The sequence below is a fragment of the Pyrenophora tritici-repentis genome, chromosome 5, assembly GCF_003171515.1.
Source record: "Pyrenophora tritici-repentis strain M4 chromosome 5, whole genome shotgun sequence".
NCBI classification, from domain to species: domain Eukaryota; kingdom Fungi; phylum Ascomycota; class Dothideomycetes; order Pleosporales; family Pleosporaceae; genus Pyrenophora; species Pyrenophora tritici-repentis.
In genome coordinates, this window is record NC_089394.1 from 2,612,928 (window position 1) to 2,630,351 (window position 17,424).

The window sequence follows — 17,424 nt, forward strand, 5'->3', positions numbered from 1 at the left end:
TTGAAAGGCGGCTAAGCTCGGAAACGAAAGCGAGAGAGTATTCGTACGGCAGCGCATGCCGGATGCGTACATGTCACTGTGGGGAGGATCGGCCTGGGGAGAAAGAAATCTAGGGGCTAGGTCCAGGGATCAATGTTGGTCAGATTGAGCTGCCCTGTGCTGAACTCGGACCATGACGGCATATTTGGTGTCGCTCCTCTCAGAGCCATCTACCGTCCTCTGTGAAACAGTTGAATTCGCATGCGACGAGATTATTACTAAGTGGCTTGTCAATGTAACTTGGTTCTCCTATTTGTCATGGTAATGACTAACGCAACTCCAGCATGTTTATGCTACAGGAGTCGACAAGTCCTTGTCTTGACCTAGAACCTTCTACTCTTGTTGAATCACCCACGGGGAAGTATACCGACTGCCGGCTTACTGGTGTGACCTCACACCTCACATCACAAAGACGGTGAATCACAATTTAAGAGGGGAAGAAATTATTAGACCGCACATGCCCGCCCACCCGACATTGGCTTGGCAGTCAGCGGCGGAAAGAACAAAGTCCAGACTAGCACGTGAAAGAGATATACGAAGATATATACCAGGTAACAAGGAAGGCCTTTGGAAACTGGTAAAGGGTCCATTTAGGTTTTGGAGATCTTTCTCCATTGTCCAACCGCGTCGCAGGCCACGGCTACGACGTCATTTCTCAGGCTTAACGTGTTTAACCAACAAAGCCTTGTGGAGCGAGCTCAAGCTCAGTCTCGCCGCCATTCGTCCTTTTATTCGCCGTTTCTCCACTCGCATTAGAAATAACGTCTGGCGCCATGTACGTGCGGGCCGCCTCCAACCCACACCGCAGTTTTGAGCGCCACGCAGCAGGGCAGTGAAGGGGACGCGTTACAACAGAGAGAGAGTCTGTGGGGTAGCCCGCCAGCCAGGACCGTCAGTCTTGGCTTCCGGCCACGACCGAAGAAACGAATACGAACCGTGGAACCTAACCCCCCTAGGCCCAAGAGCTGCAAATTGCTGTCCTTCGATAGGCTACGTCCGCTATATCTCCTCACGTGTTCCCCTGCCCGCGCCGTGCTGACTGTCGTCTATTAACAAAAGCGTGGGGCCCGGCGCGCTCAAACGCCAAATATTCCGTCGACAAAGAAGCACACATTTCCCTCTGCCTCTGCCTCTCCTGTTCCTCTTACTCACCACGCAATACTGCCCAAAGCCTGCCCTCCCACGCCCTAACTTTGCCACCCCAAGACTTTTCCGCAGGGAAGAACGTGGCCGGCGTGACTGCGCACCCGCACTGACTTTGCCAAAGCAACATAATCTTATTACTCTTAAGCTGCCCGGTTTCGCACTGCCGCACTACCTTCACCCCCCCACCACTACTGGCGCCGACGCATTAATACTCCCCATTGCCGGCGCTGAACGAGGTTTGCATCCACTGTGTAACCGGTTTAATGGCCCCCATTTCAGACCCCTCACACACATTCCAGAAACTCACTCTCAATACCTCAACGCCGCACAAGCCCGTTGCCTCGACCTTTGCCTCGTTTGCTCCCCTGACCCGTAAAGACTCCCCGCACAATGGCCCCGCCCAGTCGCAGCTAACGGCTGAATTTGCTGCTGCAGAGCCTCGGAAAATCTGCAATGCTCGTAACATTCAGCGTCATGAGCGCCCTGAATCCGACGACGACGGCTCCCTTGCCGTGGGAAGCAGCGGAAGTGACGGCGACTATGTGAACCAATTCAGAGAGCGCACGAAGAGCATCACTTTCAGCAATGAGGTTCGCCTTGACTCGGGTCAGGGTGTCAGCCTGGGCGTACCTGTACCAAAGTCTTTCCGCCAGTCGTCGCAATCGCACTTGCATTCACGTCCCTCCGAAAGCGGAAGCTACTCTGATGCATCGCCGCAAGACTACCTGGAGATGCCCTTCAGTGTACGCAGGCACGTTCCGTACCCTGTAGGCGTGCCCCGCTACCCGCGTATGCCAGTCGCGGTGAATGACCTGGAAGGCGAGTATCGCGACCAGGTTGCCTCGCTGACGTCTGATGCCACGGCATCGCCGCCGCTGGAAGAAGCCCAGACACCGCTGGAGATGCCGTCAGAGTACATGCTTTCACCATTGCATGCTGCTACTTCGCCAATGGAGTTTCCGCTCTTCTCGCCCTCGTCGCGTCGCATTGGACCACCTCGCACCAAGAGCTTTAGATCGGAGATAGGCGAGGATGGTAGTTTGAGGAGGACGAGCCGACGGTCTTCTGCCCGCTCTGGGCGCTCCCTTTCGTCCATGTCACCGGCGGCCTCGTTCCTCGCGCGTTACAAGGCCTCCGAGGCTCCGATCAAAGCCCCTGAGCCAGACGACGAAGGCCAAGGCATTGGCTACGACAGTGAATACATTATCGGAAAGCAGATTGGGTACGGTGGCTTCAGCATTGTCAAGGAAGTCACGAGCATGGAAAACGGCAAGCCCGTTGTGGATGCTGTTAAGATTGTGCGCAAGCTGCAGCAGGACAAGTCTGAATTAGAGAACGAGCAAATTCAGACACAATTCGACCATGAGGTGGAGATATGGCGCTTCCTGCGTCACCCCTATATCCTCCCTCTCCTGAGGGTCTACACCACCGACTATGCTACCTTTTGCATCACCAAGCTGAACAAGGGCGGCACACTGTTTGATCTCGTTCGCGACATTCGCCGCAAGAAGATGAACGGCCTGCCTGCTCACTTGGTGAAGCGTTATGCCTACCAGCTGGCTTCGGCGATGCGTTACCTGCACAATGACGTCCAGGTAGTGCACCGTGACATCAAGCTGGAAAACTGCCTCCTCGACATGACAGTCCCCAACGCCGAGCGCGACGGAGGAGATCTTCTTCTCTGCGACTTCGGAATGGCCGACTTTATTGTTAGCGATCAGCGCGACGGCCCAGAGCCCCACTCAATTGGCGACAATCAGAACATCGGCCCCGCCGAGACCAGCACCTCCATCGCCGGCAGCCTACAGTATGCGGCTCCAGAGCTGTTCAACGCACCCGGTCCTGTCTTCTCCCCGGAGGCGGACATTTGGGCGTTTGGCGTGGTCGTGTACGCGCTGCTTACCGCCACCCTACCTTTCAACGACGGCCTTGACATTAAGACCATAGAGAAGATTCAAAATTGCGATTGGGATCCAGAGCCCATCCGCAACTCCGAAGCTGCCCAGGAAGGCTGCATTGACGACGCCCTTGAACTGGTGAGGGGTTGTCTCGAGATTGATGTTGAGAAGCGCTGGAACGTTCATGACATTCTCGACTGCGCGTGGTTGCACGACTGTGAACAGCGATTCGAGCATGTTGCTCGTCCTTGGATCGTCCAGTCCTGAGGTGATCATGTCTGATTTTGTATGAGTTATACCTGGTGTTGGACTGCATTGCGTTTTTGGATACCCTGTTCGCAGCGCATCCCCTTTATCTCTTTATTTCTCGCTTCATGTCGCAGACTTGGCGTTCGTTTGTGTTCGGCATTCTGTGATCAAGTCACTTCTGTTGGCTTTTTGGATACCCCGCTTTTGTCTTTCCACTCAGACTCAACTTTATTTTTCCTGGCGTTTTGTTCTCATCTTTATTGGTTTCCGGTCAAAGGGCTTATGATCTCATGACATATTGTACTCTACTCTGTTCTTGTGGTGGAAGTTGGCAACCCGAGCTGCTCCTTCCTCTCTTCATGTACATGGGCGACGATGACGATAGGCTTCTAGTATATCAAATCCAGAATGTAATGCCACACTATATGCACGCTATTTTCCCTCATGATCACTGCTCACATGCACCTGTAGATTAAAAACGTGGCCACGTTACCTGGTAATACTACATGGGCATCATGGTTCACACACGCCATGTGCTACTGGATTGCAGCGGTTGTACCTCCGAAAAGAGAAGCTACTGCTTGCTTGGACATGACATGAACGAACTACTGCAGGGATCTACAAGCTTTCCCCGCAGTACGCACCCACTTCTTGAATCGACAGCTGCACTATGTTTTGTGTTTCCTCGCAGCAGTCCTATTGCCCATTCCGCCTCCGGTCAATTGGTGCTAACAAGTGCTTCCATCCGCCGATGCCGGTATCCGTCCAAGTCCAAGGAGTCTTTAGCCTCCACGTCAACTTGTACCCTCGACCGCTGGACACAAGTCCCTCGTCGCTCTTCAACACCAGGCCAATAGTCGTCACGAGGATCGTGAAGTTATCCTAGCGCTTTCCTCATCTCCACACCCACCCTCCACGAAGCAAACCATGTAATTATCCACATCCTTGACGCTGGCAGAGTATGTCCTGCCGCTTTGGGAAAGCCTCATTTGCGGTCGTCTGATCATGTCCCGACCGATGTATGGGAATTTCGAAATGACGCTGGCCAGGTTTGAGCTTACACTTTAGTACTGCCGGGTTTAACACAGATCCTGGTGTGTATGTCAGGTGTTCATTCACCCCTGGTACTTGATGAACTAGTATCGGTTCTAGGTTGTTGTTGTTGTTGTTGTCCATCTACGATAACCTCCTCCACAAGAGAGCACCTTAACAACAAGACGACAGACCAACGCCATCACTTTCACTTACCGCAACAGCTCCAACAAACAAACATCCTACGATATGCCCACGTACCTCTGTATACCCCAGCCACCAAATATAGTTACTCCCCGACGCCGGCGCAATAAGCCGGATGCCTTTTTCTCCACAACCCGCAACTCAGGGCCCGTGGCTTTAGCGTCAAAGGTCCATTCACAGCCTAGCTGTGTGCTGCACCGGAGTGTAGATCGTTCCTTTCGCCTACCTCCTTTGTTGTGGAGATGCTGGGAAGGTCTGTCACGTTACACCGGTAAAGCAGAGTCTGTTGGGGTAGGTGGGCTGCAATACTCGAGGTGGTACCATGAGACAATCACCACGTGCTTGGCAGTTCTGTGGGGATTGGAGCGACTTCACCCCGCTGATGTGTAGGTGGTAAGAGATGGGGTGGGTGTTTTGGAAACTTGGTGTTCTGAGAGATTGTACATGTTGGTCTCTGTTCCTTTTACTTCCTTTTTTGCAGAAGGAATGTCGTTCGTTTCACTCATGAAAACCAACCCTCGTTCCCTCCCCTTCTTCCTCCTTACACTTATCACGTTATTTTTAGCAGATGTGTTTGCGAACATTTTTCCGGTAAAGCAGTCATGTTTTCCGCGTACATGATTGGATTGGCGTTTTTTCCTAATGTGATAGTGGTGGTGAGTAAAGGAGCTGCCGGTTTGAGGCTAGTGGCAATGGTTGGTTGGCCATTTACCTAGTATGTCTTGGGTGGTCGATACTTTGACCCCTGTATACTTACCCCGTGGGTAACTGCAGTAGAGCGTAGTGTGTGATGTGCTACGCGGTAGGGGTTTGGAAGGTTGGACGATGGCTCGTGGTGAGGGGAGTATATATAGCTGGCTGGGCTGGAAGTGGTGGCATATTGACGTCTTTGCACTGTATCGTGAGTGAAGGAGATATCTTCTTGACTATACGGTGCGGTGCCACGATACCAAACCCGGGATACGTACCGGATCCGAGAGTTGCTTGGCAGGTGATCTTACGCGGGGTTCTTTTGCTTGGGGTTGTCTTATTGGATACCTTGGGTGTCTTTCACCTGGGCCTCGTGACGCTTGTCAGCTTCGGACATCGTCTCCTAGTATATCTACCTCTTGGATCTCCCATCCTTCGATCTCTCCTTGTACCTTTTCTCCTTGGTTCTTTCCTCATTGTTCCTTCCTCCTTGGCCCTTTCCTCCTCGGATATCCTCCCTCGGACCAACACAGTTGCCAAACTACCATTGCCACCTGCAGAATGCATCTATCATTATTGGGTGTATTGGGCGGCTTGCTTCTTACGACAGCTGTGCAAGCCGTCTCTACATTCACTCCGACACGTCCACCGTCCTTGCCGTTGGCTGTAAAGAGTCCCTACCTGAGTACATGGTTCCCTGCCGGCAGCAATGGCGGTAATGGAGGATACCTGCCTGGTCAATGGCCATCTTTCTGGACGTATGTTGAAACCCACCTCTCTGATGAACCAAAACTAACTTATGACAGTGGCCAATGGTTAGGCTGGACCGGCCTGATCAAAGTCGATGGTACCACTTACTTGTGGATGGGGGCACCGAAGGACTTCAACAACAAGGCCAATCAGACTTCGTTCGAGTACACGTCGACCAAGAGTATTTTCACCATGACTGCAGGCAATGTCGAGCTCAAGGTCACGTTTCTATCGCCGCTCACCCCAAAGGACTACAAGCGCCAATCACTAATCTTCTCGTACATGGATATCGAGGTTTCATCACTTGATGGATCTGAGCATGACGTGCAGCTGTACACCGATATCAGTGCAGGTAATTATGTGTTTCAAAACTTGGAAATAACTGGAAACTAATGTACGATAGAGTGGGCGTCTGGTAGTTTAACCGAGGTAGCCCAGTGGGACTTTGGATCCACAGATGGTCTCCTGTATCACAAGGTCTGGAAACAAAACCAACAAACCTTCACCGAAGTCAGCGACCGTGCAGAATGGGGCAATTGGGTGAGGCTACTATCCCCCGCTTCAAACATGGCCAAGACTAACCTTTTTAGTACTATGCCACCAAACAAGTCGACGGCCTTACTTACATGTCCGGAGCTGATGTCGATGTTCGGAGCATGTTCGACAAAACTGGCAGTCTTGGTAACCGGAAAGACATGAAGTTTCGTCCCATCAACCAAGATTGGCCTGTCTTTGGATATGCGCTGAACATGGGTTCCGTCGGTGCTACCCCAAGAAAGCAGCTGTTTACCATTGGTCTGTGCCAGGAAGATGCCATCCACTTCCTCGGCGGAACAGGACTCACCATACTCCAATCGCTGTGGAAAAGCTACTTTGGCAACGATCTCGCTGCACTATCATTCTTCTACCACGACTACGACGAATCAAACAAACTTTCTACTGACCTCGATACTCAAATCTCCGGCGATTCCAAGGCGGCAGCAGGCGACAATTATGCCATCTTGACTACTCTGGCTGCCCGTCAGGCATTCGGTGCCACCCAACTTGTCGGCACCCAAGACAAGTACTTTCTCTTCCTCAAAGAGATCTCATCAAACGGCAACACCCAAACCATCGACGTCATCTACCCAGCCTCACCTATATTCTACTACACCAACCCCGACCTCGTCAAACTAATGCTAGACCCGCACTTTGAGAACCAAGAAAACGGCCACTACCCCAACAAGTACGCCGAACACGACCTAGGCACCCACTACCCCAACGCCACCGGCCACCCTGACGGCAACGACGAAGCCATGCCCGTCGAGGAATGCGGTAACAACATGGCCATGGTCCTCGCCTACGTCCAACGCTCCGGAAACACAGCCTACATCCAACAACACTACGCCATCCTCAAGCAATGGGCGTCGTACCTCGTAACCGACAGCCTGCTCCCTGCCCTCCAACTCTCCACCGACGACTTCGCCGGCCACCTTGCCAACCAAACCAACCTCGCGCTCAAGGGGATCATCGGCCTCGCCGCAATGGGCGAAATGTCGCGTCTCGTCGGCGACACCAATAGCTCAGATTACTACACGTCGACCGCAAAAGACTACATGACTAAATGGCAAACCCTCGGTATTAATAAGTCTGCAAATCCCCCTCACGCTACTCTCACCTACAACGACGCTTCCACCCACGGTCTTCTGTATAACCTCTACAACGACGCCCTTCTATCCACCCACCTCGTCCCGGACTCCGTCTACACCATGCAATCCACCTTCTACCCCACCATCAAGCAGCAATATGGTGTACCCCTCGACACGCGCAATCCCTTCTACACAAAAGGTGACTGGGAAGTTTTCTGTGCTGCGGTCGCGAGTAGCAGTACGAGGGATATGTTAATTGGCGATTTGGCAAAGTGGGTAGGCGAGACGTCGAGCTCGGAGCCGTTTTCAGATCTTTACGAGACGAATAGTGGGGTTCAGACGCCCGGGATTGATTTCAAAGCCAGGCCGGTTATGGGCGGTATGTTTGCGTTGTTGGTGCTTCCCAAGGGGTATGTGGCGCCGCAGTAGAGTGGTGGTGATGATTGTGCATTTGCTTTTTGCGGTACTTCCTCGAAATGGCTGTTTCGGGAGGGAGGACTTGCTTTGCTGGCGTTTGGATGCTTGATTTGGGGTTGGGTTCTTTTTTGGGGCGCTTTCCTAGATGCGTCCGGGAAGAGCAATGCTGAGGCTACATAGAGGAGATGATGGCCTGAGATTGTTAATGTAATGAATTATGATCACTTTTACCTATTTCATCAACATTGGCTTGTACTCAGATGTGAGTAAGAGAGGAAAGAGTTCTGTCAACATGCAGTGACAAGATCCAATGTACAAGAAGACATATAACAAAACCCCAGAAAAAAGATTCCACTCCTCTCCAACCACCACCCTCACTTCCCCTCGCCCAAATCCTCCAACGCCAGATCCGCATCAACATTCCCCTCATACTCCACATCCTCGACCCACTTCTTCGCCAGAAAAAAATGCCAAATCCCTACCGTACAAACCCCCAGCCCCAGCCCCATCCAAACAACCGTCTTTACAACCGAAAATATCGTTATACTAGCCAAATACCGCAGCCACGGCGTGATAATCTGCTGCCGTTCAACCTACAGCATCATCGTCTGTCAGCACACATCTCCCCACTCCCAATTCACACCCACATAGATGCACATGAAATTCGAATTAGCTAAAGACTAGGAGAGGTATGGATACGTTACCTCTAAATCCGGATTAACACAATACAACAACAGCACCAACGCCGCCAGGATAAACCCCAAGAGAACAACGGTGAGTACTTGTATTACAGCAAGTAAAATCGATATATCGCGCGTGGTGCGCAGGACCTTGAAGCCGGCGGCTACGAGGGGCGTGACTTGTTCGAATGCTGCGTTTATCTGTCGGGAGTAGGGTAGGCCCATTTTGTGCTAGTTTTTTTTTCTCTCTTTGTATTTTGGAGATGCGGAAACGAGGGAATGTGCTGGGTGTGGGTTGCTAGGTTGGATTGATGGGCGCGTGGGAATTAAGAGATGGGGAAATGAATATATGCGATGATGGATAGGATGGGAGATATGGAAATCGATATGTATGTCATGATATAGCGGGGTGCAGGATCTGGGTGTGGGTGTGATGTGCGTTGTAGATGGTTAGACGGGATGAGCCGCTGACGTCATATGCGCTGGGTGGGGTGAAGGATTCCGATTTTTAGTGGATGGGTTTTTGTTACGGGTTTAGAGTCGTTTCATGTGTGGTAGAGTCTCTGAGATGTTACTAAACACGACAAGCAGAGTAAGAGATGTCACTTACGAGCCAATTCCGCGACCGTATTTGTTGACTTCCCAGCCAAATTAAATGGCAAATCGAGGACATTGTCTACGTACTGTATTGCACCAGCTTTCAAGAGTGGGAATGTGACATGATCGGAGATCCCAGGGAAGGATAGCCATCTTTGGTCGTTATAACGATTAGCTAGATGAAAGATTACATATAACAGACTCACACGAGAGGAATATCATCAATATGCATCAAGGTAGCGAGTCTCTAGCGTAGTCTATACGCGATCATAAGCTATATGCCCATCTAGAATGCCCAAACCCGACCCAGATACATGCAATACCAACGCCCAGTATACATGCCTATTCAACCCCCTCCCCTAGTATACCCTCTCACAAAAACGCCGCTGCCGCCGCCGCCGCCATAACCCCGAACTCCGCCCCTAACCACCCACTCGCTATCGCCGTCGGCACCGCACCCCCCGTCGACGTCGCCGTCGTCTGCCTTCCCGCAATAACGCTCCTCACAATACTAAACTGGTCCTGCACCTGCTGTTCCTTGAACGCCCTCGCCCTACTCGGCAGCGCCGTGTACCAGTCCGGTTTAGAAAAGTACGTCGGCGTCTCATCCGCCATTGTGACTTCAGCTGGTATACTATAGTTTGTGGCTGTCCTGACGAAGTTGTCGATTTCGGAGCGCGCAGACGTGAGAGAAGCTTGGTACGAGGGGCCGAGTGAGGCTGTGAAGCGGCCGTAGGCGAGTTTTGCGTTGAGGAAGACGGATGTGGTCCAGCTGGCTGCCTAAAGGAAGGGGGTTAGTAAGAATATTGGGGTATAGGTGGGCTGGGAGGTGTACATCGGCTGGGTTTGGGAAGCTAGGGATGGCGGTTGTGGGAATGGGCGGCTCGGTGTAGACCATGAAGTCTGCGGTGCAGCACGCCGCAGCGGCTAGGAGAAGAAGGCCAGTTTTCTTGAACATGATTTTCTGCGACGTTAAAAGCCTGCGGATATGAGAAGAGTAGCGAGAGGAATCTACTGCGATGCGCGGCGGTGAACAAGAGGGAATGACAGATGCGCACGCTCTAGGGCTACCAAACGGTGAGTAGAAGGAAGTAAGGAAGCAGATGTCACAAGTGTCTGGCGTTGATGACACAAGACATCATCCATCATCCAAGACTTTGGCCTCGTATCAAACCGTTCCTGCTCCACATTTAGTTCATGGCGTCGCAATGTCCTGGGCACCGCGTGGCGCTGGACATGGATGAAGAGCGAACGAGGCTATGCAACGGGAAACGGGACGCGCATATCCCGGCGTTAAGCGCCGTTTTAACCCCGGGCCATGTGAACTCGCTAAGCATGTCCGGGTTTCCCGCGGGGACAGCGGGTTACATGGCTACTAAGTCTAGTACACTGGTATTCTAGAAATGCTGTAGACTTAGTAATCGCTGTTTTGACTAGGTAGTCAAACTTAGATTCAACCGCGGACCATCGTCATGACATTCACTCGATACTCCAAGCCGCACTATCTCGAGATCAGGACATTCCACTACCAGCCTATCCAGTTGAATTGTAGAAGTCGTTTTAGATCCTAGGTACTGTGCACCTCTCTAACATCTTGAATCTAGGGAGAAAACGGCCTTGATTGGCTTAAGTAGCGTCTCCAAGGACCAAGACTTCCAAGACTCGAATTCTGCTGCCCATGTCTACTAATCTTCCAAGACCTCCCCGCTTCCTGCAGGCTCAGATATCACCTCGCCCTGGTATTTCGGGCGTGATTTGATCCACTAGACACCGCTCATACTTCCGCATACTTAGTCGTTGGGAACATATCATCCAACACTCTTCTCAGTAGCACTCCGAAAGCCAATCTCAGACTGAAGCCTTTTCAAGCCATCTCGGCGAAGAAACAATAGGGCAAGATAGATCTCGAGAAAGCCTCTGATAGCCTGCAGGATCATGCCTATAGCTAGATTTCGTCATGAGCATATCCAGGTTGTCTTTAGTTGTAGTTTAGGTCTCGCCAATGTGTTCGTATCCATATCGCTATGCTTCGGTTTCCTCCCTTCCTATGATATGAAAGACCGCGGCGATGATCAAGCCTCCACGGTTTTCAAACTCAAGTGCCCCCTCGTCCATGGTTGTGAGAGCGCCTAGGGTGGTCGGGATGAATAATAAAGCGGTGGCGATCCATTGGTAAGGAAATTGAGAGCGCTCTTCGTTTTCGACAGGACAAAGAAAATGTGCGGCATCGGAGGATTCGTTAAGTCAGGCAAACACATTGGCTGCCTTGACTGTGGCTTCTCAAGAGCATCCGTACCCCTCTCGCGTTTTTCTACTGCGATATTGCCTATTACCCAAAATCAGAGTCACCTGCAATGCTTAAATCGTATTAAACATCTTTATCAAGAAGCTCGTGTGTGTGTGGGTGGGCGATGTCTCGTTTGCGTGGTTCGACTAGGAAAGCTAGATTGGCTAAAATGCAGTGAGTACGATGCACATAAGATCCTGGCCTACCCAACCCTCTCCATGTAGTTTTAGATTCCGTGATGAGGATGAGAAGGCGGGGATGATACTATCGCCCATATATTAAGCCTATACAAAACTCCCTGGAAGGACAAGATGTTTTGTGCGATATCGATATCGAGAGCGCGAGATGTTTTGTAGCTCGCCAAGTTCTCGTTTCTCCCCACAGTCGCGAAGAATCGGGTCTTAAGGAAGATGCGTGAGCCGTCCGAATCATCTACCAAATTTGGGTACCGTCGCTGCCTTCCAGATCCATATGTTGCGGTAGTTAAAACAATCAACTCTCATAGTATTCCGTCGATTACACTGTTGTGTGAAGATAGAATGTGCTACGAATTGTCCAGTTCCCGCATCGACATAAGCGGGCGGACCAGAAACTGGGCACTTCTTGGCTGACGGTCACACCATATCAGTGGAGACTTTCTATGATAGACATTGGCAAACTCCCACGGTTCAGTGGCGCCGATCACGAGAGGTCGAGAGGAACACGAGAAGAAAAGCCTTCGAAGTCTAGCCTAAGCGAGTAGTTCCAATCAGGCGTTTGGTTCACACTGGTGGCCGTAAAACACGAGAAAGTCGACGGACTCGTGATGCACGGAAGACAAGTCCGATAGAATAGATCCAAGCTCAGCTCTGAGATACTCTAAGACATTTTGATCTAGGGTGATTCGTCCATGGTCAACAGATGTCAGGTGTCCGGAAATAGCCTGGATGGACGATCGTGTCTACGAGCGGGCTGGGGACCGAGTGGCTACTGCTCTGGAACAAGATCGGCGTGGATTGCGCATCTTATAGATTAGCATGATATATCAAAATGTCCATCTCACTGTGTAGAATGAGAGTTGCCATACAGAACATGTCTCATCACGAGTCTCTCATTGAAGCGCAAAGTACGAGTGTCGGTTCTGAGTTGGTTTTCTGCGACTAGGCTGTGGGTCGGGCGTGATGGCGTATCGATAGAAAATTCATCCAGGACTGAAACGAAGGAACACGAGCCATGTGAACCGGAGATGGTGCCGCTCGACTCGTCATAGAAACACAAAGGCGCTGAACTGTGCCCCCTCGATACGGGATGTGAAGAAACATTACATCTTAGAGCAGCCACAAGCCAATACCTTGCTATCACAACACTTGCTCATCTCGTGGCACACTTGAAGCAGCCACCGACCTCGTCAGGTGATATCGCGGTAAGCTTTTTAGCCTAATACCCCGGTGGCGAGGCTCAAGGGTAATAATGTTGTTTTTTGCTTTGTGGCGCTTGTGCTGTCTAGACGGCGGCAAACGGGACGAGATTCTGGTAGGAGCTCCAGAGATCCTATGTGCACCCGCTTCGAGCTGCCTGCCATTGGACTCTTCGTATCGGTCGGAGATCCCGCTCACGAGGGGCCCGGGCGCTGGGGTCCAAATAGCTGGCTGCGCATGATCAAGGCCGGGGCACACATATCAAGCTCATATCGGCACAAACCAGGGCCTGAAACAAGTGCTCTAAGCCTTGTTGGCACAGCGACTTGCAGCGTGGGATCATGTCAATTCATCGTTGTGGATCATCGTAGGTCGCGGTGGATTTGCGGAGCTGACTCGTCGTGCTTTGTTACGCTCCGCATTTCGCGATGCAGGAAAGTTCCCGGATTCAAGGGACGCGATCACACAAGACGCCTCCAACACGTTAAACAAGGCATTCGACGTGGCAGCAATACGTCCATCGATAGTTGAGAAGCGGACATGGCTGGGATAGCGGGAAGACAGGGGATGCGATAGGATGCGGGCAAGCATTGAAGAAGCAACTAAAGCATCAGCCGCCCATGCAGGCTATTCGAGAAAAATCTGAAGGGGACAACGGCCAGATCTTCCTGCCGTAGGAGCTGAGGGCGTCTTTGGGGCCAGATCTCCCTGCCGGCAACACACCCAATATTATCGCAATTCAGCCAATGTATGGTAGATGGACGGCGCGCCTTGTCGTGTGCTCTATGCCTATGGCCAACGCCTCAATCTCATGGTGTTGGAACTGCCATGGGCAAACGAGCAGCATCCCGTTGGCGGCGGTGCCCAGGAATCGCCCAGACGTAAGCGATGACGCCCGTAATTACCTAGGTAGGTGTGGTTGGAAGTACGCTAATCAGGGATGTTCGTGTTGCAGAATGCACTATTAAGGATCAAGGCCGTTCAACGGGGTAAATCATGACTGTCAAATGTGGCGGGTACTTGTCGCGTGGGAGGTGGTATCGTTGAAGTTTCCCCATGGGCCATGGTTGATCTCTGGGGAAATTTCCTGGGGCACGGCTCGAGGCGCTGGTGCAACAAAAAAGCGGATTATCAAAGGGCAGACGATGAGCGTCCGCGGAGCACGATATCGCAGCCTGATGGGCTGGTTTGGCCACATATTCTGCACTCCCGAAGTGGCCTTGCAGCCGTTGTGCGCTAGCCCGTGCTCTCCACCTTCCGCATCACGTGTTCCCGGAGCGAATAAAGCCACAGTGCATCAGGCTGGGGAAAACCGGCTCTAGCGTTCCGCCAACCACGCCTCATCACCTCGGCTCCGTGTGCACTGCTATGACTGCCCTCAATCAATGTGTGGAGACCCTGGGGAAGCGCTTGTCAGACCTACGTTCTCGGTCTCTGGAGAATGTGAGCTTAGAATAAGGGGTTAGAGGCAGGTTAATCTATTCAACCGTAGCTTGCGACTCGGACAGCTGATCATGGTCTTCGAGAAGGACAGCAGAATCATCAACCTGTCGGGGCCGCGCCGGTAGAAAGGCCACTGAAAGCTTGTGCGTTTGAACCATGCCAGCTATCCCAGGCTGATGGGCCCTGGAGCAATGTATTTCTGCACTGATCGTCCAAACTTGGCCAGGGCCCAACAAACCCCCATCACGGAATGAGGTTTGTAGAGACAGCCTCAATTGCTTGTTGTCTGCGGCTGTTCGTCCCGCTCGCCGGGGTCGACATGTCGATCCATTCACGGTCAGGACGCTTCTTGTGGCCTGGGCACGGCACCTCAGAGACCACCTCTTCGGGCGCTTTGCCGCCCACCCTGCCCCATGCAGTCGTTCATCCGCGCAAAGTACCGTGCGACTCTACAGACGCATTTACCCGGTCCGCTAGACCGCACTTCTAGAGCCAAGGTCCTATGCGAGATAGTATCTCGCACGCCAGGATACATATATATGAAGCGCCAGCATTGTCAGTCGATCCAGGCGCAGCTCCAACCAGCCCAACCCGACAAGTCAGCAACTTATATATCCTGCTGCCCAGGACAGTGTTTGGTTGTGTTTCAAACCCAACCTCACTACACTCATTCCCTCGTTCTTCGATTCACGAACAGTCTTTGGACTAAGAGTTGGAAGTCATGGGTTTCATCGACAAGTTCACGCCCAAGATGGGTGCCGTTGCTAAGAGCAGGGCCGATGTTGAGGCTGCTCAAGCCGAGGCTCCTCATCTGAAGAGGGTCAACTGGAGCCAAGATGCTGGTCTACGGAAGCTCTACTTCTATGCCTTCTTCATCTGTATCGCTTCTGCGACCACAGGTTACGACGGGTAAGCACACGCACGGACTTTGTTGAAACAACAAAGCACTGACTCGCTACAGTTCCATGTTGAACAACCTCCGTATCCTCCCAATCTGGACTACCTACTTCAACGATCCCAAGGAAGGCACCCTTGGTCTCCTGACTGCGCTCTACTCTATCGGTTCAATCGCTTCACTCCCTGTCGCTCCCTTCATTGCTGATCACTTTGGACGCCGATCATGCATTACTGCTGGATGTGTCATTATGATTGTCGCTGCCGCTATTCAAGGTGCAGCCAAGAACCTTGACTACTTCATGGGTGGACGTTTCCTTATGGGTTTCGGAAACTCGCTGGCTCAACTCTCTTCGCCTCTGCTCCTCACCGAGCTTTGCCACCCCCAGCACCGTGCTCGTGTTACCGCTGTTTACAACTGCTTGTGGAACGTCGGTGCTATCATCTGCACATGGTTGACTTTCGGAACTAAGCGCATCGACAACGAGTGGTGCTGGCGCATTCCAGCCCTTTCCCAGGCTGCCCCTTCCATCATCCAACTGGCTGCTATCTGGTTCATTCCCGAGTCTCCACGTTGGTTGATTGCCAAGGACAGGAACGACGAGGCTCTCCACATCTTGGCCAAGTACCATGCCAACGGCGATGCCGACAACGCTACCGTTCAGTTCGAGTTTGCCGAGATTAAGGAGACTCTCCGCCTTGAGTTCCAGTACCAGAAGACATCTTCTTACCTTGACTTCCTGAAGACCAAGGGCAACAGGTACAGGCTCATGCTCCTCGCATCCCTCGGTCTTTTCTCCCAATGGTCTGGCAACGGTCTTGTGTCTTACTACGCTACCGACGTTTACAACTCTATCGGTATCACAGACTCTGACACCCAGCTTGGTATCAACGGTGGTCTGAATATCCTCTCCCTCATCGTCTCAGTTTCATGCGCCCTGCTCGTCGATCGCGTCGGTCGCCGCCCGCTCTTCATATCTGCTACCGCGTCCATGTGCGTCACCTTCATCGTCTGGACTATCGCTTCGTCCCAGCAGGAAAAGACCAAGAGCAAGGCTGCCGGTCAGGCTGTCATTGCCATGATCTGGATCTTCTCCGTTGCCTACGCCCTGGCTTGGTCTGGTCTGCTCGTCGCCTACACTGTCGAAATCTTGCCCTTCAAGATTCGTGCCAAGGGTCTCACGATCATGAACTTGTTCATTCAGATTGCCCTGACCATCAACCAATACGTCAACCCCTACGGTTTCGAATACCTCCACCCCACCTGGAAGTTCTACACCATCTACTCTGTAAGTTGCACAACGAATCTCACTTTTCTACAAGACTATTTGCTAATCATCTTCAGTGCTGGATCTTCCTCGAACTCGTCTTCGTCACCGTCTTCTACGTTGAAACCCGTGGACCAACTCTCGAGGAGGTCGCCAAGATCTTCGATGGTGATGAGGCTGAGGTCGGCCACGTCGACTTGGAGCAGATTGAGAAGCAGGTTGTGACCACTGGCTACGAGAAGGATGACAACGTCCGCATCGAACAGATCAGGACCTCTTCTTAGGTTCACTCTGGACCAACTTTGTGTACATGATCAGTGTTTTTCGATGATGAAAAGGGGTTGGTAGTGGTGGTTGCTGGTTTACGATATCCAATTTACATGCATGTCCTTCGCTACGCTTAGTAATCGATATGATTTGCTACTTCACATCATCTGCCTCTGTGTACGTTTTGAAGACTGTCTTCGTGTCGCCTGCCTTGTAGTTGACAAGCCTTCTTGGCCTCCAAACGATCGCCGCTTAGTGGGAGAAGAGGTGAGGTTCATTCGGGCTTATTTCCAATCCCGGCCCGATTGTATGATTCATCAATGGTGGCGTGGCAGGTGCATGATGATGACTATCATGGATAACACGTTCTCTTTTCATTTGCTTGATGACATGTTAGGAAACGCCTTCCGATTTCATACAGTGGTCTACATCTCCGGAGGTCTCGCGTACATACACGAGAGTATTCTCTCGGCCCGTTGTGCTTAGCTGTTGCAGAAGATGACGTCCGTGTTTGCTGCGGTCATGTCACTAGCCTCAA

General features: G+C 51.9%; 4 protein-coding genes across 4 annotated transcripts; 3 read left to right on the plus strand and 1 right to left on the minus strand.

Moving 5' to 3' along the window:
- Positions 1-1,448: 1,448 nt before the first annotated feature.
- PtrM4_109890 (SPS1, Serine/threonine protein kinase) lies at positions 1,449-3,350 on the plus strand (the record flags this gene model as incomplete). The annotated part of the gene is made up of 1 exon (XM_001935780.1): positions 1,449-3,350. The coding sequence occupies one exon, from the start codon at positions 1,449-1,451 to the stop codon at positions 3,348-3,350; it is 1,902 nt and encodes a 633-aa protein (XP_001935815.1).
- Positions 3,351-5,819: 2,469 nt separating this feature from the next.
- PtrM4_109900 (DUF1793 multi-domain protein) lies at positions 5,820-8,065 on the plus strand (the record flags this gene model as incomplete). The annotated part of the gene is made up of 4 exons (XM_066107864.1): positions 5,820-6,016; positions 6,065-6,360; positions 6,412-6,548; positions 6,599-8,065. 4 exons carry the CDS (start codon positions 5,820-5,822, stop codon positions 8,063-8,065), a joined length of 2,097 nt encoding a protein of 698 aa, XP_065962313.1.
- A 1,768-nt stretch (positions 8,066-9,833) lies between these two features.
- PtrM4_109910 (DUF3530 multi-domain protein) lies at positions 9,834-10,288 on the minus strand (the record flags this gene model as incomplete). The annotated part of the gene is made up of 3 exons (XM_066107865.1): positions 9,834-9,841; positions 9,888-10,110; positions 10,166-10,288. 3 exons carry the CDS (start codon positions 10,286-10,288, stop codon positions 9,834-9,836), a joined length of 354 nt encoding a protein of 117 aa, XP_065962314.1.
- A 4,890-nt stretch (positions 10,289-15,178) lies between these two features.
- On the plus strand, positions 15,179-16,903 carry PtrM4_109920 (ProP, Permease major facilitator superfamily; the record flags this gene model as incomplete). The annotated part of the gene is made up of 3 exons (XM_001935776.1): positions 15,179-15,366; positions 15,419-16,640; positions 16,697-16,903. The coding sequence occupies 3 exons, from the start codon at positions 15,179-15,181 to the stop codon at positions 16,901-16,903; spliced, it is 1,617 nt and encodes a 538-aa protein (XP_001935811.1).
- Positions 16,904-17,424: the final 521 nt, after the last annotated feature.